A 26662-nucleotide genomic window follows, 5' to 3' on the forward strand; every position below is an offset into this window, starting at 1 on the left:
CCGTTTAGAATCTGTGATAGGAATCTCCAGTTTTTATTATAAAAATCATCTTAATTGATGAAATAGGAAGAAGGCATGAAGACTGGCCATGAACAGCGCTGTTGGGGTTTAGTGGGGGGTGCTCCCCATAGGCACTTGGTCCCCAGCTGATGGTATCAGTTTTTGAAGAATACGTAGTCTTTGGGACATGGGCCCAGCTGGTAGCTGTAGGACACTAGAGGAAGGCCTTCAGGGTACAGCTGGGCCCTCTTCCAGTCCTTTGCTTTCCCATCCACTAAGGTGTGAGGAACCTCTACCACATGCTTCCACCTCCGTGGAGTCATTTTGCTCCACCTGCTCTGCTCTGATAGTCTCCGTCCTCTAAGTAGGGAGCCCAAGTCTCTCTTGTTTCTACTGCGTATCTTGTTACATCAACAAGAAAAGCAACTGACATCAATGCCAAGACTGAGATTAGCTTCTCTCATACCTTGTTGTTGTACAAATGCCAACCTTCCTTGCAGCCCCCTGGTGTCGGGGGTGTGGTAGGAACGGCGGTGGCATTGATGCTGCTGTTATGTCGCTGGCAGATGAAGTAATTTGGAAAACCACAGTTGATGTCATTCCAGAAGCCTGCAAAGGAGAAGAGCTAAGGTACATCTATATGCTCTTAGGGAAAACATACCTTCAAAGACACAACATCCAAGAAGGAGTCTCAAAAACATGGTTCTGAATAAATTTCCCTTACTTTTATAGATTACTAGAAGAGCCTTTGAAATCTCTGTCTCACTGTTCCACTTAGCTTATAAGAGTTCATTTTTTGTAGAAAGGTTCCTATATGCTGAGAATAATAATATATATGTGCAATATATTATTAAATTATTAATTATCAATAGTCAAAATACTTAGTATGTGTTCAGCTATAGGTGATACTTCATATAATCTTGTCAATAAAAGATGAATTGCATCAACATTCCCATTTCATGGGCTGAAAAAGACTAGAGAGAGAGAAAGGTCATTATGAGCACAGTTTAGGTCTTTTCCTCACATAAGAACATTAAAATGTCTCACAATTTGGAAGAAATAGGATGATGTGTCATTTTTTAGCTGACTCATAAGCATCCTGATAAATTTACCTTTGCAAACTGTACCGTTATCTTGATAAAATTGGGAGTCTCTGTTGTGTTCCTATATACATGCACTGCTTGTTACTGTTAACCTAAAGATACAAGGAATGCAGCACACCACACCCCAAAGCAAGTTCAGTAAGATGCGTGCATGATCTACCTGAGTTTGTGTACATGGTAACACAGTTCTCATCATCGTTGGCGAAGTTGGGTTCCCCTGTCGCCCAAGCCACAAAATCTACTTTGCTTCCGTCCATCCAACTAGAAAAGAAAATTGAAGCATTTTTCAGCAGTTCAGCCACAAAAGCAATTGGCTACAACTTAGAGATGGGGAGGACAAGTGCATCAAGACAAAGGGAACATAGCATGCTTAACATGGAATGGAGAGAAACTAGCAGGAACTCCCAAATGCCTGTGCTTGGCATCCCTTGTGTTCCTCTGCAGTGACCCTGATACCTTCAGGTCAAGTTCACAAACAACCACAGTTAGATTTAATCTTGTAAACTATAATCTGTCTTTATTTTAAGATTCCATACTCCACTAAAGAACCTACTAAGAAGATGCCCCAGAATGGTGTGAATACTGAATGTTGGTTCACCCTCTTTGCTCTCCTCAGAACAAGCTCCTGATCGACCTGAAGAGGTATGTATGTATATGTGTGTGTGTGTGTGTGTGTGTGTGTGTGTGTGTATCCTGATTAGTCTGGAAGCCAACAGCGAATTTTTTTCCACATTACTCTTCAATCATGATTTCCACATAATTTAACTACCTAAAAAGGGGGCAACAAATACAGAATTTCTTGTTAGCTTCATTCTGAGTCTTTTGCTTATTCTGTTTTTATCACAATGTGAGACAATGACTATTTTCATAAGTTACAGAAATTCAAGGTCTCTGAAAACTGATAAGAAGAGAAATCACAACAATGAGCCCTCTTATTTTAGAGATGATCAAATGGGTGTTTGTCCATAGGGACATCCAATGTCTCTATATTCCTAGAAATTACAAGCTTTTCTTTAGGTCTCCGTTGGACAAAGAGAGCAATCAAAGTCACACAGAATGTATGTCACTAAGACAGTTGTCTGAAGAGCAGATAGACACATCTGCCATAGAATTGTTATTGTATTCGGCAAGAAAAGGTCTCAAAGCAACCCCTAGGTGTTTACTGGTTCTCCATCATAAAGCACTTTAGCCTGATTTACTTACATGAACTTTTTATCCAAGCTGATCAACAAGCCAATAAAATACGGTGACTGCCCGCCATTCTTGTTCATCTAGAACATAAAAGTTTGCATATACAGTTTACAATCATCTACTAAGCAGCTTCTCAGACAAAAACCTACACATCAGTAAGGTTACAGTGTTTTCCAAGGAGGAACTCATGGAGAAATACTGTAGAATTATATGCATGAAGATAAAAAGAGTGTTCTCAAAATGCAATAATCTCCGTTTACAAAGCAAATGTCTTAAGGCACTCATTATGATACCAAATGTTTATTACAGCTGATGGATGGAAACCCTTTAAAAATAGGCAGTGGAGAGAAAAATGTAGAGCTCAATAAAAATCAAAACAACAACAACAACAAAGGCAGAGGGGGCCAGGAGGTGATGGCGCAAGCCTTGAATCCCAGCAGTCAGGAAGCAGAGGCAGGTGGTTCTCTGTGAGTTCAAGGGCAGTCTAACTTACAAGAGTGAGTTCCAGGACAGGTTCCAAAGCTACAGAGAAACCTTGTCTTGGAAAACAGAAAAAATAAGTAAATAAATAAATAAATAAATAATAAAAATAAGCAGATGGATTTGTACATCAAAAGAAACACTTTTTCACACCTAAGAATTTAGTATGTAAATCCAGATAAGCCTTTGTGCAGCATTAGGTTGTATCCTGAGAGTTTCAAAGCAAAGCATATCACAAAGATGATAATGTAAACTATATCTTCCTATCTTTGTAGGCAAGTGAACTTTTCCTTTAAATACTGATAAATTCATTTTCTGCTATTCTCCCCACTTCCTCTCTGGCAAATGATAAGGAAGTCACATGTAGTGTTCTGTTTGTGTTTTTGTTTTAGTGGAAAGTTACTCAACCAAGCACAAGAGGAAAATATTACCCTTTCAGGAATAGCTGACAATCTGAATACAACTGAGATTTTTATAAGAATAATAAAACTGCACTCTCTGTTCACTAATAATTTTATCCTTGAAAGATAGACTTTTAATTAGTAATCATACTGCTTACTATGCATGTGATCTAAGATTGAGACATAATTAGTTAAGATATAATCCTTGAAAATAAAGTTCACAAACTCAAAGGGATTGTCACAATGCTTAGACTTATGGCCCTGTCTCAAGGCCCCAGGAACTTTAATCATTTACCCTCAACTTCAAATTTAGTACATAAATTGAACGTATATTCTCAGGTACCAAATTCAGAGATTATCTCTCTTTATAGCCTGCTGTTCTCAGGTACGAGTTTCGGGGATCATCCTTGTTTATAACATGTTGTTCTAGGGTAGGAGTTTCAGGGGTCGTGCTTGTTTATAGCATGTTGTTCTAGAGTATGAGTTTCAGGGATCATCCTTGTTTATAGCATGTTGTTCTAGAGTATGAGTTTCAGGGATCATCCTTATTTATAACATGTTGTTCTCAGGCACGAGTTTCAGGGATCATCCTTGTTTATAGCATGTTGTTCTAAGGTAGCAATTTCAGGGATCATCTCTGTTTATAGCACGTTCTCCTCTTAACCATGCTCTTACATATTTCCACAGGAACTTCTTTTCACTTTCACTTTTAATAGTAGCAAGATCACCAAAATTCTTCTTGCAAAATGCCCGTGCGTTGTCCATGGTTTCCTTTTCCTTGCTAAAAAAATACTGATAGTCTTTGTAAATAACCCATCCATCTGCAGTAACCGGTGGATCTGATGAAAGAAAGTCATAGGAAAAGACGATATTTTTTATTTAGATAAATTAAAGAATACGGTAAGTAGGGGAAAGAGCTATAATATGAACCACTGTCAGACTCCAGAATACGCAAAATGTCTAGGTCAGGGGTAGACTGATTGATCCATGTCAAATACCTATATCTACCTTCTGCCAATCCTATAAAGACTGACCTGTTTCTCTTCCTAAGTAAGACCCATGGGTTGTTAGTGGGTAAAAGAACTCCTGGCATTACTTTCATTGGCAGGAAAGACTAGCTAGGAAGACGAGGTGCCTGCGATGTTTGAAGATCAAGACATGAAGGCTATGAAAACTCAGATTTCAGCCCACTACAAAAAATAACTTTTTAAACATTTATTTATTTATTATTTTATGTTTATGAGTGCTCTGTCTTCATGCACACAAGAAGGGGGAAACAGATCCCATTACACCATGTGGGAGCTAGGAATTAAACTTAAGACCTCTGGAAGAGTAGCCAGAGCTCTTAACTGCTGAGTCATTTTATTCACAGAAGAATTGGAGTACTAAGCAGTTCCTTCATGAAGAAGGAGGCTTCTAAGACTTCTTTCAAAGCATGGAATTTTATGTTTCTATATTGCAAAAGGTTACAAAGACATTTACAGCCTAATTCTATGAGCCTATGTACATCAGATTACAATGGAAAGGATTTGTAAATGTGATTATATGGATCCTGAGAAGGAAAGATTATCCTGGATTATCTCAGTGGGCTTTAAATCTAATGCAAGTGCCCTTGGAGAAGATGCAGAAGGTAAGGTCCAATTCACAAGGAGGCAACGTGATAGCTGAACCAAGAAGCTACAAGGCTGGTTTGAAGAAGGAACCAGAGGGCATTTAGAAAAGAATTCAAGGAACCTAGTGAAGGCAACTGAACAGAACCCCTGGAGGGTGTCGTCCTGTGCTGAAGGTTTGTGCTTGGACTCAGAAGAACCAATTTCATATTCCTGACTTCCAGAACTTTCAGTGAATAATGGTGTTGTTTGGGGCCATCAAGTTACAATTCATTGGTTGTATGACTGAACCCTGGATGCTTGGACTTGACTCATGAAGTCACAGGAAATCATGCGAGCAGGGCAACCATTGTGTGTGATCTGCTCTCTGGAGACAAAACTCCAGCCTTTCATGAAATTCTCTAGGATACTAAGATCTCTGCCCGCCATCTTCCCAGGATACTTTTTGTTTTCATTAGAAAGGGAAAGGAGTCAGAAAAGGCTATAAGAAACAAGTCAGAAAACACAGAGACACCTACTGTCTTGAGGAGCGGGTGTGGGCTCAGGTAGCAATGCTTTCCCTGTAAAATAAAAACAATGTATAAAGTCATCAAGCATCTGCTAGTGCCACTCCTTGAATTTTCCTGTGTCAATAAAACCTTGACAGTTTTCCACGCTTGTCCCCATTCTTCCCTCCGATCCACATCACACTGTGGGGAAGGAATGAAAGGAAAAAGGAAGCACTGCAGTTTATATAAATCGAATAGGCATTTCCTAGGGCCCACATAGTGCCGTATAAAGGAAATGAAAGAACATTAATTTTAGAATCGTGGAGCCCAGTTTCCAATCCGAAGCTCAGGATCCAATCCCAGCGCCTCCAATTACAATAAGGGATTACCAATGTCTGTAAACAGCACAGAAAAATTTAAACTGTTGATATGTGGTCAGTGTTCACTACACAACAATTTTCCACATAGACATTTTAGTAGTGACTAGGAAACAATGTACAGTTCATTATCTGAAAGCATTTGGTGTGAGTCATATATGGATAAGTCACAAATAAATTCTTCTTAAATAATCTTATTCTTATTAAATTATATCGTACTGGAATTTTTAAAAGGTATTTTTTTTCCTTTCTGAATTTTGTTGGAATCTGACAAGAGGGCACGGGTAATAGCCTCCTAGATAACATTTCTCTATCTGCCAGAGTAAAACAAAGCTACTAACAACATAAAAAGACCACTGCGAGTCACTGGCAGGAGGAGACCCTTCTAAAATAGAGCCAACTGCTACTCTGGAAACTCGGGACGCTAATCCCGAATGAGGAAACATGTGCATACAGCCAGCAGAGGGCAGTACCGAGCAGACCTCGTAACTGTACAATGAGGCAGTGGCCATGATTCCCCAACAGCAGAGGGCAATGTGGTTCTGCTCATCTATTGCAATAGGGTCAACTAGGTACGTTCTGAGTCCCGGGTGAGCTTCCCCATTTCCTGCTTTGTCCTAAGCCAGCTCCTCTGGCCTCAGTTCCTGACCTGGCTTTGCGGTAATTTCCAAGTCACCTAAATAATAATACGGTGCGTCCCATAACACCAGGGACCTCCTCACACTGCTGGTTCCTGGTGGGTGTTTTTTCTTTTCTTTTCTTTTCTTTTTTTTTTTTTTTTAGTTTTTCGAGACAGGGTTTCTCTGTAGCTTTGGAGCCTGTCCTGGCACTAGCTCTTGTAGACCATGCTGGCCTCGAACTCACAGAGATCCGCCTGCCTCTGCCTCCCGAGTGCTGGGATTAAAGGCGTGCGCCACCACCGCCCGGCCTGGTGGGTGTTTTGAACACTGGAATATTCTGACTTGGAGGGGGCATCTACCTGAGTCAGGGATAAAGTGGACGATCAGAGGGTGAAAGTTTCAGAAAGCGAAACTGCATTGCCTTCCTACACCCACTCGCCCCTGCAGCGGCAGAGTGTGGCCAGAGTCCCAGCTGCTGTTGGGAACTTTCTGAGGACTGACTCTCGTCCAGGATTCTCGGGTGGCCTTTTGATCTTCTGTTCCTTTGGAACATTTATCTGTACTCAACGCCTTCATTCTTATCCTGTGAAATAAGGGCCTTACACTTCCCTGATGCTGGTATTTTTGTTTGTTGTTTGTGCCAACGGAGGGAACATATGGGGTGTCAAAAGGCTAGCTCTGTGATCTAAGAGAAGGGCAGGGTTCGTACCTTTTTGTATCTGACAAATCCAGTTGCTGAGGTGTTCACAGTTAATATCATTCCAGGACATCCCGGGGTCGCCTTTCAGTTCACCGCAGTATTCAACGTTTTGGTAATTATTTGGCTCACCATAAGCCCAATTTTCATAGGAAACCTATATGGGAAACATTATACTCTATCTTAGCCACAAAGCCAGGGTGCTATGCTGTGTTAGAAACATTAGGCTGCAAATATTAACCATATATAGCACATCAGTGCAAATCCAAATGGAAAAATAGATGTTTGAATTTTTTCGTCCATTTGCTTTTGACTTTTAGCTCTGGAAGAACACTTTGCGGACAAGTGTGAGGAAGAAACAGCTTTTATTACACGGAAACTTCTGAAGCTGACTAGAGCAGGGAATTGATTCTTATAACATTTTCTTTATTCACATTAAACAGAGGTGGATCCAGGGGCCACCGAAGGGGGATTTATATAGAGGAAAAAGTTAGCAAAAAACTCCCACTTCTCAGCCAGCACTTGTAATTTCCTAGATTTACAGGCCATTCTTAAGGGATGGTATTTCAGTAAGTTGTTGGAAGCTTTCCCTCTATTACACAGGCTACAGAAAAATAATTAACTCTTCTTAAAGAAGAAAAAGGGCTTATAAAGTGTGGCCGATAGAACAACCAGCCTTTGCCAAAACGAACAAGGGAAACACGCTGGGGCCCTGGGTTTGGAAATTTGGGTTTTGATAGTTTTCAGTGTCTGAAGGGTTTTGGATCAAACATTATGATCTGTTTTTATAAACACAAGCATGGAATCCAAACATCAATGCAACTACCAAATAAACCATCTCACTAAGTACTTGAAAGATGCTTGTGGGCTCTGAGGTGGCATTGATATTATAAAATATCCTTTCCCATGATGAGGGAAAGGCTGCTGAATGTTGCCAGCAAAAGCCAGAGCTCCCCACTTCTCAAATCTGGAGAAGTGTGACTGACTCTAATGGCTACCAAAGCTGTAGTGCTACCAAGTCCAGTAGTGCTGAGCTAAAGGGAGCTGCAGAACAGCTGTGAAGACATTCAACTACCTACATGCTGGGTTTGTATATACTGGAGCTATTTTATAGAAACTGGTGATATGACTTCTCATTCTTTATGGTATTTTCATCCCTTTAGCCACAGCTATGCTTAGCGTACATGGAGACCAGGGCTGGGCAGTGAGTATATACTGCACTTGTATTTATTTTGCATCAAGCATTATCTTAATTACTTACCCTGATAAAACCTCAATTAAGTCAAATGATAATATCAAAATAAATACATTACAAGGTGAGAAAATGATATATTTAAAACTACTTACAGGAGAACCATCGCTCCAGGTGAATCCCTCTGAAGGACTTCCATAGGTCAGTCCCAACCAAAACAGCTCATGGTAGCTTCCACTGGTCCTGCAACACACAGAGGAAGTACATGCTGTGTTCTGAAAGAACTTTAGTCATTCAAAGGACCATCAAGAGTTGATAGGTACCTCTGAAACACATATTAGATAATACATAAGCAAAGAGATTAATAACTAAATGTGTCTTACAAAAGTTGTCTCTGATGGCTAACACTAATTGTCCACTTGATAGGTTCTAGAATCATCTTGCAAACAAGTCTCTGGTCACATCCACGAGGGATGATCTAGATTATGTGAGTCTAAGGCATGCCTGTGAGGGATTATCTTGATTGGATTGAAGTGGGTAGACAAGCCCTAAAAGTGGGTGGCACCATTACCTGGACTGGTGTCCTACACTACATAAAGGGAAAGTGAGCTGAGCATCACATTTATCTCCTGCTTCCTGACTGCAATGCAATGTGACCAGCCGGTCTCCCTGTTATTATGCTTTGCCTGTATGGAATGAACAACCTTTTAGGCTATATGCCACAGTAAAATCTGTCACTCTTAAGTCATACCACAGCAAAGGTGACTAAGAAAATGCGAATTTGGGCCCCACTCATCAATGCCCTGAAAACTGATCACCTTAGGGGAGATCAGAGTAAAGCATTGAAAGACCGTCATCTATTCAAATAAGTACTGAATGACCTATGCACTTACAGAGTGGTTGACTCCAAGATTTATAACTATTAAAGGATTTTGTTTTTTTTAATTTTTTATGGTTTATGTAACTTTATTTTATGTGCATTGGTGTGAAGGTGTCAGATCCCCTGCAACTGGATCTTCAGACAGTTGTGAGCTGCCATGTGGGTGCTGGGAACTGAACCCGGATCCTCCGGAAGAGCAGTCAGTGCTCTTAACCACTGAGTCATTCCTCCAACCCCTATTAAAGGATTTTGAAATAAAATTTAATCAAAAAGGGACTACGGATTTGTGAAGTGATACAGAAATGTGAATATTTTCTCAGCATCATAGCCACCAAATAGGTAACAGACAGAAGTGCTATACGGAAGAGTGACTCACGTGATCAGCCTCCATATCACTTGCTGTTCATCTTTATTCTTAATACTCGCTAGCTCTCCATTCATAGCCCTGCAGAAATCTCGAGATTCAAACCAGGTTTTCTTCTCATGTTTGCCTTTCGCATACAGCTACAGAAAAGGTTTTGGGAAATGGTTTTACATTTGGTAACTTAGCAAATCAAGAGAAATAAATCATCTACCGTCAATGCAGTTTCTCTTATAGGAAAAGCAAGCAATGCAATGATCTTAATTAAGGCAGGTCTCTTGGTTGAAAATCAATTTATGAGTGCCTACTTGGATAGCTAGACGTGGGCCAGTGCTGGGGATTACGGTTTCATTGAGAAAGCCTTAAAAAGTAAAAGCCGTTTACAGCACAGGAAAAATTAGATTAAAATATTGGAAACGGTATACGTTGGGTATACAGCTCATTGTGGACGAGAGGGAAAGTAATTTGATGAAGTATGAAAATTTGCTTGGGGACACAAAAATAACAACATTTTGATACAAAACAAACATGAATAAGCAAAATGCTGTTCCCTCTGTTATCCTGTTCAGTTTAAACAATGAATATCCTGGCACGCTTTCAGCAGTGTTGATGGTGTCCTTCAAAAGCTGCGGTCTCTTTTCCTTACGTTACTGACAGAAATGGGTGAGAGTTAAACTAAATTTTACAAACCGTGTAACAAAGTACTAGGTTTTAATACTTACTACTTAGTGCTGGAGACTGTAAATAGGATCTAGGATGGTAGTGTAGGACATGCTTAACAATACAGGAGCTAGCTAACTATAGCAGGGAAGGGAAAGGAGTCATGGTTAAAATGGTAAGTGGCTCATGTGTTGGAGTGAGACAGGATTCAGGCAAAAAGAGATGTTAGGGATGGGAAACAAAAAAGTCCGCAGCTGAGTGAAGATGCTAAGCTAAACAGATAAGAGGAGGGACAGGGCCTTGAGCTAGTGATGCTAGGCTTGCTAGTCTGAAGACCTGGAGTCCTTGAAGAACTATGTAAGGCATCCCTATCTTCTCATGCATCTTCTAAGGCACCTAAGCAGAACAGATAAAGATAGCTGCTAAGAAGGTCTACCTAGTTCAGGAAAAAGAGTCTAGATCATGCCATAGAGTAAACAAAAATCAATGCGGTTACTTCGTGATGGCTATTGAGAGACAAGAAGTGTTTGGACCAGTGATCACTATATTGCACCAGCCAGTGGCTGGCAGCTTGCAGAAAGTCAAGGTCGATAACTAGCAAAGCAGAAGTCAAGAATGAATAAAGAGAGGCCCCGCCCACCGCTAACTGGGTTGGCTGCCCAAGAACAGGAAGTGACCATCTCTCCACAGAGAGTGGGGTCATCTAACTGGTCAACTAAAGAAATTACCTTAGTCTTTGTCTGGGTTCTGCTACAGAGCTACAGAATCCCCTGAACAAAGAAGTTCAACAGATTTTTCTCTTTGGGGAACCCTTGCCCTCTTGGGAGTTACTCTCACTTTGCCTTTTTTTTAAAAAAAAAAATAAATAAATAAATTTATTTTTGCTTTCCTCAAATTCTCATTTTTCTATAATTCCCCTTGGGAAAGTGTGTTTCTGTTTCTACATAACCCCACAAACAGCTTCATCTTTTACTTCCGCTGGCATTGAGCATAAAAATCAGAAGTTACTCTCTCAGGTCAATTTTTGGTGACTGTCCTCAGGTCAAGGATACCTGGGCCAGGAAAGACACAGTTTCTCTCAGAAACTGCATCAATGCCAGTTCAGAAGCTCACCGGAGCCACCGATTTTAACATGTTTTTCTCTGTTATTCTTCATGAGTCATGGCTCTCAGCACCACAGGTTTGCGGAAAAGGGGGTTCACTTCCTATGTGTGTGGCCGCCTTGGTAGTTAATGCCCACACCTTGTCCTGGGAATGACTTAAGCTCCATGAGTAAGTGCACCCTCTCTGACGAGTGGGTGGGGAGTGGGATAGGGGGGAAGGAGGGGTGGCAAAAGGGGTGGGGGGAACTGGGGTTGGCACGTAAAATGAAAAAAGAAAACTTTTTAAAATAAAAAACAATGTGACCTAAGCAAGCTTCCGCAACAGCAGGTCCTCAACTCTACTTCAGCTCCTACACTGTGATTCTGGTTCTGGTTTCCTTAACTATATACCGAATTTAATTAATTCCCACATCCTAGTATTTATAAGGATAGTCTGTACATATGTAAACAAACACTAATCCTAATCTTTCTGAAACCACATAATTCATACCAATGCACATACTTGGATCTGGTGGACATCTGAGTTTTGTTGCTGCTGGGATTCCTAGTTCACAGCACAGCTACAGAAATTCTAATGTGTTGAATCCCCACAGCCTGTTGCCTTCAGGCATTTGTATGATGGTAGATCTGGCATTTGAATGATGATGTGAAATCTCCAAAATCTATTTTATAAATCCTCTCTTATATTGGCCTCATATATTCCTTTCAGGAGATTTGTATGTTAAACTCTGACTAGTCAAACTAGATTAAACACCTCACGGATTTCCACAGCTACTAATAGGGCTCAACTAGACATGCCATGCCCTTTTTTTGAGTTAGAGCTCAGACAACTCCATCTTGTCACAAGTTATTTTTTCTTTATTCAGCACTGGAGATGGAACCCAGTGCCTCTCACACACTAATCAAGGACTCTACCTCTGAGCTACAACCCTAGGCTCTGACTGAATTCTTTCTCTATCTCACCAAACTGTCTCCTGAAGCGAGTCAGGATCATGTGCTTCTCAAAGGGAGTTTATAAAAGAGGTCTTGAGCATAAGGCTTTATCGTTAAGTAGTAAATAATTTCTGTACTAACTCTAAATTTTTCTATTAAGATCATGACAACATCCTTATTTCATTAGAGATGTGATTTTTTTGGTTTGTTTTGCTTTTGTTTCTGGTCTTGTTCCTATTCGTGTTTGACTGGTTGATTATTTTAATGAACTTGGTTGCAAAAGAAGAAAACAGAGGGTTCAATTTAAGAATATATAGAAATAATGACAGAATACATTTTAAAGTATTGAGGGGCTCCGTACTTGCAATACTTACATTTTCCTTCACTATAGTCGTTAAGGGCTAAATCAAAGAAGTGAAGCGGGAGCTCTGTAATGCTGACACAGCATGATCATAGACCAGCTTATCATTCAAGTTAGCATAAAGCTTGGGTTTGAAGAAGGGGCAAATGTGAGACACCAGAAGTTACAGTAAGGAGGAACAAATTCTTCACCAAAATGAAAACCACAAGCTCAGAACAGGGTTGGAAAGTCATGAGAAATGGAGGAGAAGCAGAGAGGAAAAGTCAACACCGAAGCAGATGATGTCAGAGGAAAGGTCCAATCTGTGCTGTGGCCTCTGTTTGTGTCATTTTTATCTATCCAAGGCACTCTCCATCAATCAAACCAGATTAAAATTTCTGCAAGTGGGACCTGAGTTGAGTGTTTTATTTTTAGTTGTTGAGTATTTCAAATATTTTATTAGTTTAGCAAGTGAAACTTACTTTGAAACACATGTTGGTTTTGCTGGTGGTACCCCAGTCTTCCGGGCATTTCGGTTCAGGGGTTGTTGTGGGCTCTGGTGGGCGAGTCACTCCTTCTGCCCAATGTTTGCACACAAATTTTGCCTTTTCTTCACATTTCAGAATGTCCCACAATCCACCGGCCACCCCAGTTTTCATGGCAACACATCCTGTCTTTCTTCCTGCATTAAACACAAAGTAGAACTCAATCAGTGGGTTTTTCCTGAAGAACTGCCATGCTCAAGAAAGGCAGAGCAGGGAGGTAGCATGGCACATTCCTACATGTGACAATGAAAGCAGCATTTGGAAAGTGTGTTGCCATATCTTTACCTTTCCTTTGTGCGTTCTATATTCCCAAAATGATCATCGTAAGTGTAGGGAGTTTTGAACGCATTTTTATATTTTCACATCTGGCTGGGTGGCCCACATTTAGACATTTAATGATAAAATATTTCTGCTATAATGGAAAAAATAATAGCATAATGGATTTTCCTTCCTGCCCTTCTGCCAGCTTTCTTCCTTCCTTTTTTAATTTTTTAAGATTCCCTCCTCCTGCCATGGTCATTTCATTCTTCAGAACAAAAGCATGTGATAGATTTTCAAACAAGATATGTCTAAGTTGGAGAATTTGGATAAGGTTTTCAAGCTCTCGTTTCCTCATCTTAAAATGGAAACTCTGTTGTGCAGAGCTGGGGTGCAGATTATGAAGAAATCCATAAAAACCAATCATGATCATGGTAGCATTCACACATTCTGTTTTGTGATCATTGTAGCAATAACTAGCATAGAGGTTTGAAAACATCAATATGCTTACTGCTAAGAGGAGCTAATCTTTTTATGTCATTTTCAAAGAATATTAAATGCTTAAAGGTTTATTATCCCAGTTCCAGGGAGATACATCTTTTCTAGAATGTTTTCTCTAAAGTCCCCAAGTTCCTGACACCTGAGCCTTTGCTTCAGATTCCTGGAGCCACCGCCTCCATCCATAGTCTTCCAATGGAACTGACAGCAGATCACAAGAGTCGTTCATCTCTCACAATACTCAGGCAAGGCACACAAAGGTCTTCCCTGTTCTTGAAGCTGAACGTTTGGACACTCAGCCAACATCTCTTGAGCCAAAAACGTCATCTTTTTTTTCAAGTGGCTATGCTGTGGAAGGGCTCTGTGGGGGTCCTCTTTTCCCTCTTGCCCTATTAGCCACCAGTCTGCAAGGGCAAAGGGGCAGAAACCGCGGCATAAAGCTTTGTACAGGGCTGTGAGCACAGCCCTCCGGGAGACTGCTTTTGGTAAAACAGCTCAACTTTATTTTAGAGTATAAGGAATAATACATAGGATTGGGGAGCCTGGGGACAAGCCCTAATTCGCATTAAGTGACACTCTCTTATCACAAGGCTCTGTATGTGGCGGTAGGGTCCTATGGAAATGGCTAGAACACTTGTCTAATTACCATGTGGATCTTCAGGGGAAGAGGATTTGCAGGGAACTGTGTCAAGGGTCACCCTTGAGATAAGTAAGGCATCCTGGGTCTGCAGACATCCTCCAGATAAGGTTGGGTAAAGAGCAGGAAGCTTTTCTGGGGGCTGGAAGGGGGTTTCCATGTTGCTGAGCTTTTGGAAAAAGCTACCAGGCCCTGAGAGATTGCAACCTCAACCAGTCAGCCATGCCTTCCAACAGGGCTATGATCTCAGCACATGGAAGACTGGATCAGGAGAATTCTGAGATGAAGACCAGCCTACACAGTGAGCTCCATAGAGAGTTCTACCAGCTACACTGCGAGTTCCAGACTAACTCTGGAGTATACGAGAGACTTTGTCCTCAAGATTCTCAGTGGTCATGGCTGAGTTATGGCTCTAGTTTAATGAATTAATATTTTTACAGGCATCTCAGGGTTCATCGCTTAGAATCCTTCTGGTGAATAAGTAACAGACAAAATAAAGCTACATAAGAAGAACTGTGACTTTCACCAAGAGTGAAACAAGCAAACAAACAAAAAAATGCATTTGTTTACATGATCTGGAATCTCACAATTCCTATAATGTTTAATAATTTCACAATCAAATATCAGTTGCACAAACAATAATCTGATTAGTCACATGTGTTCCTCACACAAAACTGAGAAGCAAATTCAAAGAACTGCTGCAGAATAGGATGTGATGTACCAGGCCAAGGAGCAAGCGCACACATAGCTGTTATCCCTCTTTGAGCTTGCAAATCCGGTACAGTGATTTGTTTTCTGTAAAGGGTGTTGACTTTTCTGAGTGAAGTCATATTCAATGAGATCATTAACCAGTAACGCCAGTGTAAGAAGATGATAAAGGAGTTTTCAGAGTCTGTTAGAGAGGCCACTTACGATCTCCAGTTAGAGAGAACAAGTCACAAGGTAAGGGCAGCTGGCTGGTCCAAAACCAAATAACTAGGACTTGATGACTACCCAGATTAGTGCAAATCTAGGCTTGGACATTTCTAGTCCCATGATTTCTGAGTTCCAATTTCTGCATCTTTTAAATAAAGATACTTATATGAACCTTGTTATTCTTAGAAGAATAAAAGAAAATCCCAGGCATGAAAATGGCTAAAGATAGACAAAAGACACTAGAATAATGATTCCCCATGAGAACCTGTTAGTCCCCTCATTCAAGTGCATTAATATTCATACCAGTCTCACTGAGAAGTTTTACATCTACTTTCTATAGAGCCTTGAGTTCTCAGAAATTAGGCAAATATTCAGAACATCTGTGAGTACTTGGACTTTTGCATCTTTTCAAATACACCAGTCCCAAATTACTTAATTTTTTCCCTCCTTTTTGCCCTATAAGGCTGCAAGCTGGGTGGGAGCAAAAGGCAAAAGAAATGTAAAGGTTATTGACAGCACTATTGACTTCCATACTGTATCTGGAAAGGTGCATGGAGGACCAACGGCTCTGCTGAAGGAAGAGACGGAACGACACACCGAACACAGCATTTGCGTACCTGGCATGTCGGCATTCCAGTGTGTGAACTGCACCTGCTCGTCCACGGTCCACTGGAACGTCCCTTTGTTTTGGACATCTGAAAGTCCTGTCCAAAAATATCTTTCAGGCCTCAATCCAACCAAACTAGTCAGGAACGCTTGTTCGTATCTTTAAAAAAATAAATAAATTCAACTAAACTTTAGAAACATTTATGCAAGTTTTTTATATTATCAACATGAAAATTGTTGCACTTATCTGTTTGAGCTATGGTTTAGATAATAATTCAAAAATACTGCATTACTATTCTGTAGCTCTTTCCTCTGGATTCTAAGAGTCTCTCTTGAGAGGAGACAGCAGCTCATTAATGCAGTAAGCTAAGGAAACTCAGGAAGCTCAGGGAATTTGTGAAGTTACAAGACTAGCAGGGCCTCTCCCCGAGATTATAGAAGCAATAAACATCACTAGGGAGAACTGCATGCTCTATGGAGCTGCCTAGATGGTGATCGGGGAGCATCAGGGGTGCGGCTTTCATGAGGCTTCATGCTAGGATGGGTTTTCAGTGAGGCAGCTGTCAATGAATGCGCCATGTTCATGTGTGTAACCTTTCACACATCCTCCTCCTCTAGGTAACACCCATGACGTCACTGATTCACCAAGCTGAATCTGGTGATCTGGAGTAAAGAGACATTTCACATCTTCCTGGAGGAAGTCACTCAGTAATCAGAGCTTTCCCTCATTTAAACTGTAATATCTTTTCACTAAGGAAATGTAAGCTTGTAAAGAAAAAATAACATCTAGCTGACTCAGTTAGACTCAAATCATCCTTCTCTGGCCCACATATTGGCCTTCACCAAATTTAAGGGAATTCTGAAAATACAAAAGAGAAAACTATAGTCATTTTAAAAATCATTTGAAACGATCAGTCCACTTTTCACACAGGCCAAGTGCCCTGCTCAATTATTGATTATAGAATTTAATCAATAGGGATTTATCAAGGATAATTACAAATGGGGCCATCACATTTATTGTCCCCCTCACCTTGACAGGCAAGGTAACAAAGATTTGTCTTAGCTGAAAAACTTGAAACAACACAGACAACACAGGCAGAAATGGCTCTGAGAAGAGGCACTCAATTTTCAAGAACATAGAGAGCCTCAGAGAGAACAAAGAGGCCCGTGGACAATGCTAAAACCAGCAGACGTTCTATTTAACCATGGTCCAAATAATTCCAGGTACCCACAGACAGTAAACAAAAAACTACAAGGGCAATTTACTTTTTAAAACATGAAACGCCCTTTAATCCCAGCACTCGGGAGGCAGAGGCAGGCGGTTCTCTGTGAGTTCGAGAGCAGCCTGGTCTACAGAGCTAGTTCCAGGACAGGCTCCAAAACCACAGAGAAACCCTGTCTCGAAAAACCAGAAAAAAAAAAAAAAAAACATGAAATGCAAGTTTAATGACAGTGAATTCTTAAATAGAAATAGCACAGAGAACACATGAAGAATAATTCTCTTGTAGGTGATTTTTTTAACAAACCAATCACAGCACAGTCCAGAATGTATCCCCACGGTACTTAAAGAATTTGCCTTCTCTGTCCTAAGACATAGTTGTGTTCTTGTGGTCGGGTGTTTATATTAGCATTTCATCACTGTGAGAGGAAGGTGCAAGTTGAAACACAATCCTCTGATATCTATTTTTATCAAAGGATATTTAACATCAGCAGGACTCTGTGGATTTTGAGTCTGCTTTGAAGAATTGAAACTCCAATAGCTTTTAAAATTTTTGAAGTTTGAGTGTATTATCTAAGCTTTGCAAAGAGTAAATAAAAAGAATAAGTAAATAAATCTCAAAGATGGATGAGCCCTCAGAGGTTAAAATTACATTTTTTTAAAATCCTCTATTTTCTATTTGATTTTCTTGGTCAAGCCAGGCAAAGCTTAATTGATTAATTAATTAGTTAACTAAAATAAAAAATCGAAAGAATTAGTAGATTATTTGCTGATATTGTGTTATATATTGGAAGGTTGAGGTCATAATTTCAGGCCTTTAATTCTGAGCTGTCTCCTTTAATAGTAGATGATAAGACCACACTATCAGTCCCAGGGGGTCTACATGCCAGACCCTGGAGAGAGGAAAGTTGCGTGAGACACAGAAGAATATTGAAATGTGCTGTGTTCCCCTGCTCAGTCTATCAGCAAGCATCCTCAAGCAACGGTGTCTCTCTAACAGCCCAATGTTCAGAAAGCTTTTCCATGACTGAGCAGGTGGAGATTCCTGGAGGGTGGAGAGACAGTAGAGGAGATGGGATCTCCATGCACCTTCTCCTCATCCTGTGTGTCCGTCCACCTGTGTGTCCAGAGATCAACACTGGCCATCTTCCTTAATCTCTCTCTACCTTGTGCTTTGAGACCTGGTCTCTCACTGATCCTGGAGTTCACCAGTTCATCCAGGCTGCCTGACCAATGCCTGGCTTTTTCCTGGGTGCTGGGGATCCAAACTCAGGTCCTCACGCTTGTGTGGTGAATACTATATTTACTGAGCCCTCTTCCTGGTCCTCTCCTTTAAGAAAATCAGGAAGTCTAAGTGCTTCCCACAGTTCTCTGAGATGATCAAACAAGTGAACAGAACTCAGTGCTGGGTTGTAGGAATGTCTTTCTATAGCCGTTCATTCGGGAATGCAGGCAAAACAGCTTAGGGCTGCAACCTGGGCCTGGCATGGGTAAAGTTCAACCTGGAGGACTAGACCGCTGGCCTGCGGGGTCTGTTGACATTGCCAAGCAGACAGTGTAGGAACTGAGTTAGATTAGAAGATCCTGGGCTAGGGTCACTGAAGGATTGTTGCTGGGTGGTGAGGGAAGTCTTGACACCTTTGAGATTATATAATTGATGGAATTGTGAGTGTGCATGAGGAAAACATACGTGTGATCTGGTGTGTGCTTTCTCTGCTACTTTCTTCCACAAAACAAGTGGCAAAAGTACAAAATGGGGTGTTCAGGAAAAAATCTTTTTTTTGCTTTAAAATTTTCACAATTAACAGATTAGAAAACACTAAATCTGTAACATACAACCAGCAGAATAGCCATAAACTGATGCCAATCCTGTTGGTTCACTCCTTTAATTCCAACTATCTGTGAGTTCAAGGCCACTCTCATCTATACAGCAAATTCAGGCCAGCCAGGGCTATACATTAAGACCCTTTCTTAAAATAATGTTTTAAGTAAATAGATTCATAAAAGTAACAAAGGAGTTTCATAATGTTTTCAATTAAGCCACCAAATAAGAATATTTTCAACATCTCCACCTTTAAAAAAGCATGACTCAAGATCATATATTATTCACTTCAAAATTCATAGCATGGTAATTCTTACATCTTTTTTAACACTTTTCACTATTTGACATATCTTAGAACAAATTAAAAATAATTACATACCTGTCTTCAACCGTTGTTAAGTAAGCTTTCTCATTTGTGCATGTTTGGTTTGCATCAGCGAATGTTGAAGGGGTGTGTCCAATCAGGTAGCAGTAGAAACCATGCCTTTTCCAGCCCTACAAATGTCACCAAGTAACAAACAAATGAGAGATTTGTCGGGCATACTTATTAGAAAATATTTTGAAAATGATTCCTTCAGGCAACATGATTTGGTAAACAGGAAAGTCTAGGGAACACAAATCAGAAAGATATCAGGTGAAACAGAGACTGTTTCTGCATGAGAACAAAGAGCACAGTACGACATCATTCCTCACACGGCAAACGATGGCACTAAATGCAGGGAAAGCTGCCCTGAATTCTGATGCATCCTCCAAGGGACACTGAATGTGACGGGTGCCTGAAGAAACTGAATGATACAGCCTAGGATTTCTTTCCCATGAGATAAGCCCTGAAAATAACCTGAGGAGCTGTAACCTTAGATGTCTACTGATGTCAAAGGTAGGGGATGAACACAAAACTGTGCTGCCTGGCCACTGGAGAATGCGCATCAAACCTCAGGCAACATAACTTAATGACATCTCTTGCCCACACTTCAGGTACACAAACTACTATATAAAATCATGCAAATAAAATTTTAAATTCTTAGCAAGAGTTGAGAGGAAGAGAGGAACTCTGCAGGTACCCCCTCCCCCCCAAAAAAAAACCCTAAATTGAAAGCTAAGCTTGTGGATGACTAGGAATGTATCAAATGCAGACTGATGGCTGGGGGCAGGGTCCCCCGATAGCACAGTGCTTGAGCTTCTTCTATGGCAAGAGAAAATGAAAATTCTAACCACACAACAATTAATAGGCATGTTATCTGTTTGGGGTGTTAGAGGCCAGAGAATGATATTAAGTTTCAAAATAAATGTCATTCAGGTATGTCTGTAACGCCGGAACTTGGGAGATTTAGAAGTTAGATGTCAGCTTGGGCTAAATATAGCAGGACCTTGTAGAAAAACCAAAGGTGGGGGAATGAATCTCAGGGGTAGAGTAACTGTTTAGTGTTTTCAGGACTCTGGGTCTCCTAATCCCAGCACTGGCCAGGAGGAACCAGGTGGATCCCTGGTGCTGACCAGTCACTTCAGTCTGTTTAACGAGCTCCAGGCCAGGCAGAGAACTTGCCTCAAGAAGCACTGTGGGGTCATCATCAGAGAAGCTTCCCATGGCAGCAGATGGAAACAGATGCAGAGACCTCCCCCCGCCAGCCAGACTTTATGCAGAAGGAGAGTCTAAGTTGGACTTCTCCATCAAATCCCTCCCCGCAGAGCTCCAGAAATCCCACAGAAGAGGAGGCAGAAAGAATGTAAGAGCCAGAGGGGATGAAGAACAAAGTCCTCTGAATCCACTAAGCGAGGCAGCTGTGAGCTCGTAGAGACTGAAGCAGCAAGCACAGGGCCTACACGAGTCATCACCTGGTCCTCTGCATATAGCTTTTACTTAGTATTTTCATGGGGCTCCTGAGTGTGTGGAAGAATGGGTCCCTGATTCTTGTGCCTGCTCTTGGGACTCATTCCCTTCAGCTGGTTTGCCTATCCCACTTTGGTATGATAGTTTTTGCTTCATCGTATTATACTGTATTTTGTCATGGTCAGTTGTTATCTCTTGGGAGCCTGTCCTTTTCTAATGAGAGACAGAAACAAAGTGGATCTGAATGGGAGGGGCATGGAGAGGAACAGCGTGGAGTAGAGGCATGGGAAATTGTATGAGAGCAGAATCTGTTTTCAACAAAAGAAAAAATGGTGAAACAAAACAAGTAAACAAAAAACGAGTGTGGAGAAACCCTTCTCATTTAACGATACCATAGGTTGCTGAATAGCCTCCTCTTGTATACACATATGCACACAAACATGTGCACACATAAACATGTATGCATGTTCTACCCAAAAGGAAAAAGAACACGGAACTTTAGCTCAGTATAATGGACTTCTAGTTTTAAACTCTCAGAAAGAAGCCTGTGTATCACGCATGCCCTGGTACAAAATGTGCTTTATTATATCTCCCTGTGGTCTTCCCAGCTTCTTAAGGAAGTCACTATGGATGGCCAGTGTTTTCCTTTTCCCTTTTTATTCTGTAACATAAAAATACAAAATTTTAATTTTTATGCCACCTTCACAATATTATCAATGATTCATGATATAGTGATGTTTCCAGTCCAGACAGGCCAATGTGTAGGAAAAAATTTGACTTTGAAGTAAGAAGTACACTTTTGGTCAAGGAAGTCAGGCTATTCTCAATATTTTGAGCATTGCAGTAGTCCTTGCCTTCCTTGCTTCTTTCCCTAAAACTAATTGGTTTGGACATTCATTCAACTATTCTATCTTGAGCTATGTCATATATTTTATACTTATTACATGCAATCTTAAAAGAATATTGCAAAGAGTTGATTAAATGCCATCAACTTTGAATCTGGCCACGTGGGTTTCTCTGAGCACTAGGTTCCTGTTCTTTCTAAATAAGACTATAATTTTCCTGTATATTTATTAGAACTTAAGAATAACTGTGTTGATAAGTTATTTCCTTACTTTCTTATTACTATATAATGGTTGAATTGGATTATCAGGTTGTGCATATGTGGCGACTGATAGGAAATGTGTATACAATATCAAGTATATAGAAGTAATGTGTTCTTTATGTCAGAAAATGGCAATGGCATATAATCTCTTACATGTGTATATATATATTACACAAAGACCATAAGTGTGCTGGTAATGAAACAAAATGTATTGACTTGGAGACAAGGGCCTGGATGCTAGCCTTGCCTCTGTTGATGAAAAATCTATACAGGGAGGGTGTGAGATAGTCAGTTTGTAAAGTGATTTCCTCACAAACATGGAGACCTGAGTTCATCCACCAAACCCACATATTATCTAAGCTTTGGATATGGCTGTAATCCCAGTGCTGGGATGGTGGAGGGACAGGTGGAGCCCTGGTGCTCACTAGCCAACCAGCCTAGTCCTACTACTTGGCAAGCTCTTGGCCGGTAAAAATTTCCATCTTAAAACACACATGCATGCACGCATGCACACACATACACATGCATGGGCATGCACACACACAGAGGAAGGGGGCATACACACACGGGAGGACATACACAGACAGACACAGAGAGAGGGGGACAGTTGTACATAGTACTTAAAGGATGACACCCAAGTTGATCTCTGGCCTCCACACACGCATGTGCACACAAGACACAGCACAAACAGCAGCACACACATGTGCATCCATGTGAGCATGCACACACATCAAAAGAAAAGAAATGTTTATAACTTCTCTGGCTAAACTTTCTGGAATACAAAATTAGGATGAATTTTGATCATTGTTAAGACCCTCCATGCATCTCTCCCATGCTGGGATTTTTCTAATTGCTTTGTTTTTCATTCCAGCTTATTCGTCCTACGCCAAGTTACACACCATACGTTCTTGTCTTGCATTGTTTGCTATTGGGTGATGTGACCCCAGCAGCGCACTCTTGAAAACAACATTAGTTCTCACTTCGCCTTCAGTTCAGGAGAAGTGAGAAAGGACAAAAGAGGAAGATGAGCTACTCAGCAGACAGGAAAACAATAACCATACGCCTACAAAACTACGTCTGTAGTTTCTTTATGCTTTTAGAAATCGTTTTCAAGATGATTTATTTCAGTCTCCTATAACTCTCTCTCTTTGTCTCTGTCTATCATCGTGTGTGTGTGTGTGTGTGTGTGTGTGTGTGTGTGTGTGTCCCCATCTGTGCATGCAGATGCAGGCGAGACACATACACCATGGGCTCGTGTGATTTTATTTAACCGAATTACTCAACACAAGCTGGAGGCTAGGCAACCTGCCTCATACTGTAGTAATGTCCAGAAAAGCTTCCTCCTTGGAAGATACTTCATCCAAAGCACTTTAAGTAGGAAAGTAGCCAGGGATAGCTTACTATCAGCATGTCAGCATTCAAGATAATTCACTGGAAATGCTCTGAACTGCCCATGGGATCACAGACTACCCATTCCTGAATAGTAACTTCTCTCACAACCTATCTTCATTCCATCATCCACCCCAGGCTCTTCTGGGCTTCATTTTATTGCGTTTTCTTTCCAGTTCTCACAACATTCTCAATGGACCCAAGGACTTCTCCTCTCAGAGACTGCCCAAGAAAACTTCAAGAAGGACAGGTTATCGGACACAGAAAGATAGTGGATATTTACAGTTGAAACGTTGGTCTTTGATGGTAAATAAGCACTGTGTGCCCTACAAAATAAAGCCCACTGTATCAAATGGCAACCTTAAGTCACTGTGTATGGTCTGTACTCACTTTCCGGCAGCCTGTTTCGGCCTCCTCTGAGGCTGGACCATGGACTTGTGACGCCATCTTACAGATGTAACCAAGTGGCTGTTCACAGGCTCTGTCTGCCCAGTATCCATCCTACAGAGCAAAAAGAAAAATAAACAGTTATCTGTTTTAGGACCTTGTTACATTTGATTCCTTCTGGTGCTGAATCTGAGGCCATTTGCGTGCTAGCTAGGGGAAGCTAGCATCTGCAAACAAATGATAAATTCACGTCTTACACGTAAGCATTATATTTGGTTCTAACTTCACAGGTATAAAGAGACTGTAATTTTGAACATTCAAGTCCACTCTGTGGAAGGAGCTGAAGAAAAATCATAAATACTTCCAGGTCCTTCAAACATGATGCTCACTGATGGTTTGTATACAGCCTCCTTCTTGGTTTTGTTAAAGTTAACCAAACACATGTAACCCATCAAGAAAACATCTTGCCCCAACAAACCAAACTTAAAGCAAACCTGAAATTATTGCATTCTTCATTCCTTCTCCCTGGATGATGAAGGTCCTTGGAGATCCAAATTTCAACCTTCCACTTTGTTTAAGATTCTACCATCCCTACTTCCTGGACACATCAAGTTAAGATCGCCTTCTCTTTCTTTTAATTTGAGGATTTTTATAATTACTCATCTCTAATTCACTACAATCCAGCTTCCAGCCCAACAGCCAGAGTAATGTATATAAACTGCAGATGTTTTTCTTCTACTCTTAAGACAACATCATTGCTGTTTGTTGAGCCTCAAGGCGTCTCTGCTACCCACCCATCATCCTCTAACTCCTCAGTTTATTCTCTGGCTTCTCCTGTCCACACTGAGCAGATCACATCTACTCTGCTCTCAAGATTTCAGATAACTATAATAATTTTTAAATAATAAAAATAGAAGGTAGTACTTATTAGCAGCACATTTGAGCCAAGAATTGTGTATAATATATGCACAAACTTTTTAGATCTTCATTTTTGGGGGATGCATAGGATTATCATCCCCTATGCAAATGAGGAAGAAAGTTAAACAGCAAGGCCCATACCTATCGTCTATTAACAACAACAAAAAATACTCATTCATTACTGCAATCACATTTAAAACATGGAATGAATCATTTAAAACAAGGCCTGCATGCAATCTGAAAAATCAAATGTGGCTCAAAATAGAAACAACTAGGTCTACATTTTCTACTCAGAGCTACCAGTTGAAGATGTAAACAAAACTCAGAATTATTGGATAAAATAATATGCTTATATATAAATGTGTACACATATATCATGTTCTAAATAGTACTATATACACATACACAACATGTGCGCATGTATGTATACAGTTCAGAGCTTAGCAGAAAGACCGGATTAGTGATTAGTTAATGCTACCTTTTAGCACAGTGCTTCTCAACCTTCTTAATGCTGAGACTCTTGCTAGGGTGACTCCCAACCATTAAATTATTTTCACTGCTACTTCATAGCTGTAATGTTGCTACTGTTATGAATTGTAATGTAAATATTTGTGTTTTCTGATGGGCTTAGTGACCCCTCTGAAAGTCATTTGACCCCCAAAGGAGTCACCACCCATACGTTAAGAACCACTGTTTGTATCATTTATTTTATGGTTTTCTTGACTTTGCTAGACAATTGTATGATGCTAAAGAAACTAAATCTGAATTGCACAACTTAAATGTATATTAACCATGGAATCAATCCCAACAGATAATAATCATGGCAGAGAAAAGAGGCTCCCGGCACCATCGTCAGGCATCGGCAGAGAACCTCACCTTGCCCTTCATCACCACACAGTCCTCCTGTCTGTTGTTCTCATGGCTTGGCTCTCCACGAAGCCATTTGGTAAATGTCACTGGGGTCCCATCACTCCACTCAAAGTACATTTGAATCTTGATGTCGTTTAAACCAATCCACAGCTCGTCCTGGGGGTCTACACAGGAAGAAAAACACCTAAGTAGTTTATCACTTGCCAAAAGTAAGCAGGGTATCAGAGAAGAGCGCACTAGGCTTGTCCACTCAGCAACGCTCCCTTGATCTCACAGAACCATGCAATAGATAGATATTGACTATATATTATGGTGTCAGTTTTAGGTTTCTCAACATTTTCTTTCCACTGTAAATGTGACTGTACTTTTAGTTACAGTAATATATTTTATGGAAGTTGTAAAAATGAAATGAGGAACCCCAACCAAACCTTGGCTATTGTTACAAATAATTTACATTCTGGAACTGCAGTACCATGTATCATGATGCATATGACGTATATACAGTATCATGTGTGGTTATATTTGATATATATATCACATATATCACTAAACTTGACTATCGCTTACTTGGTTATACTAAACCTTGTAAATACTTTAGAACAAATTTTACAACACTCCTGATTTATTGGATGTTACTATTAATAACATTATAAGTACCTCTGTAAAAGTTTAATCACTGAATTTCAAGTAAAAATTATCTAGACAGTGATAGAAATTTAAATTAAGGAGGTAGGGAAGGAGAGATGACTCTGGTTAAGAGTACTGGTTGATCTTCCAGAGGATTCAGTTCCCAGCATCCCTCTAAAGGACTGGAGGGGTGGCTCAGTGGTTAATAGCACTTTTAGCTCTTGCAGAGAACCCTGGTTCAGTTCTGAACACACACACAGTAGCTCATAACCAGCTATTGTAGGGACATAGCCCCACCCATTGGGGGCGTGTTCGCCTCGGGCTAATGTTTACGAATAAATCTGCCGGGCGTGAGCCCAGCAGCCCTTTTTTCTTTTGCTCCGCTTTTCCGGTACACCGCGGGAACCTGTGGTCCTGTAAGTTTATTTCCTTATTAAAGCTGTATATATCTATATAATTTGTCTACATTCATTTGCACCACCACATTTGGCGTCCCAACGTCGGGCTATTTTGCCCCCGACCCGGCACAGGGGGGGCGCAAGCTCCACCTTTCCCGGCTAGTTGCCTGAGCTCAGGAAGGCGATTTACAGCGCGCTCCCTGC

General features: G+C 40.7%; 1 protein-coding gene across 1 annotated transcript in view; it reads right to left on the reverse strand.

Annotated features, from left to right (window-relative positions):
• Positions 1-26662, reverse strand: part of Mrc1 (mannose receptor C-type 1) — a 95214-nt gene that overhangs the window by 21062 nt on the left and 47490 nt on the right. Inside the window, exons 8-20 of the mRNA XM_057788047.1 lie at positions 25440-25597; positions 23649-23759; positions 19316-19431; positions 15907-16055; positions 12919-13118; positions 9416-9543; positions 8315-8402; positions 6980-7124; positions 5304-5345; positions 3851-4014; positions 2307-2374; positions 1264-1364; positions 467-609 (exon numbers count right to left, since the gene is read on the reverse strand). Of these exons, the coding sequence (XP_057644030.1) occupies positions 467-609; positions 1264-1364; positions 2307-2374; positions 3851-4014; positions 5304-5345; positions 6980-7124; positions 8315-8402; positions 9416-9543; positions 12919-13118; positions 15907-16055; positions 19316-19431; positions 23649-23759; positions 25440-25597 (1613 nt within the window). The remainder of the gene's footprint in view (positions 1-466; positions 610-1263; positions 1365-2306; positions 2375-3850; positions 4015-5303; positions 5346-6979; positions 7125-8314; positions 8403-9415; positions 9544-12918; positions 13119-15906; positions 16056-19315; positions 19432-23648; positions 23760-25439; positions 25598-26662) is intronic.

This window comes from Chionomys nivalis, chromosome 13 (genome assembly GCF_950005125.1).
Source record: "Chionomys nivalis chromosome 13, mChiNiv1.1, whole genome shotgun sequence".
In the NCBI taxonomy this organism is placed as follows: Eukaryota; Metazoa; Chordata; class Mammalia; order Rodentia; family Cricetidae; genus Chionomys; species Chionomys nivalis.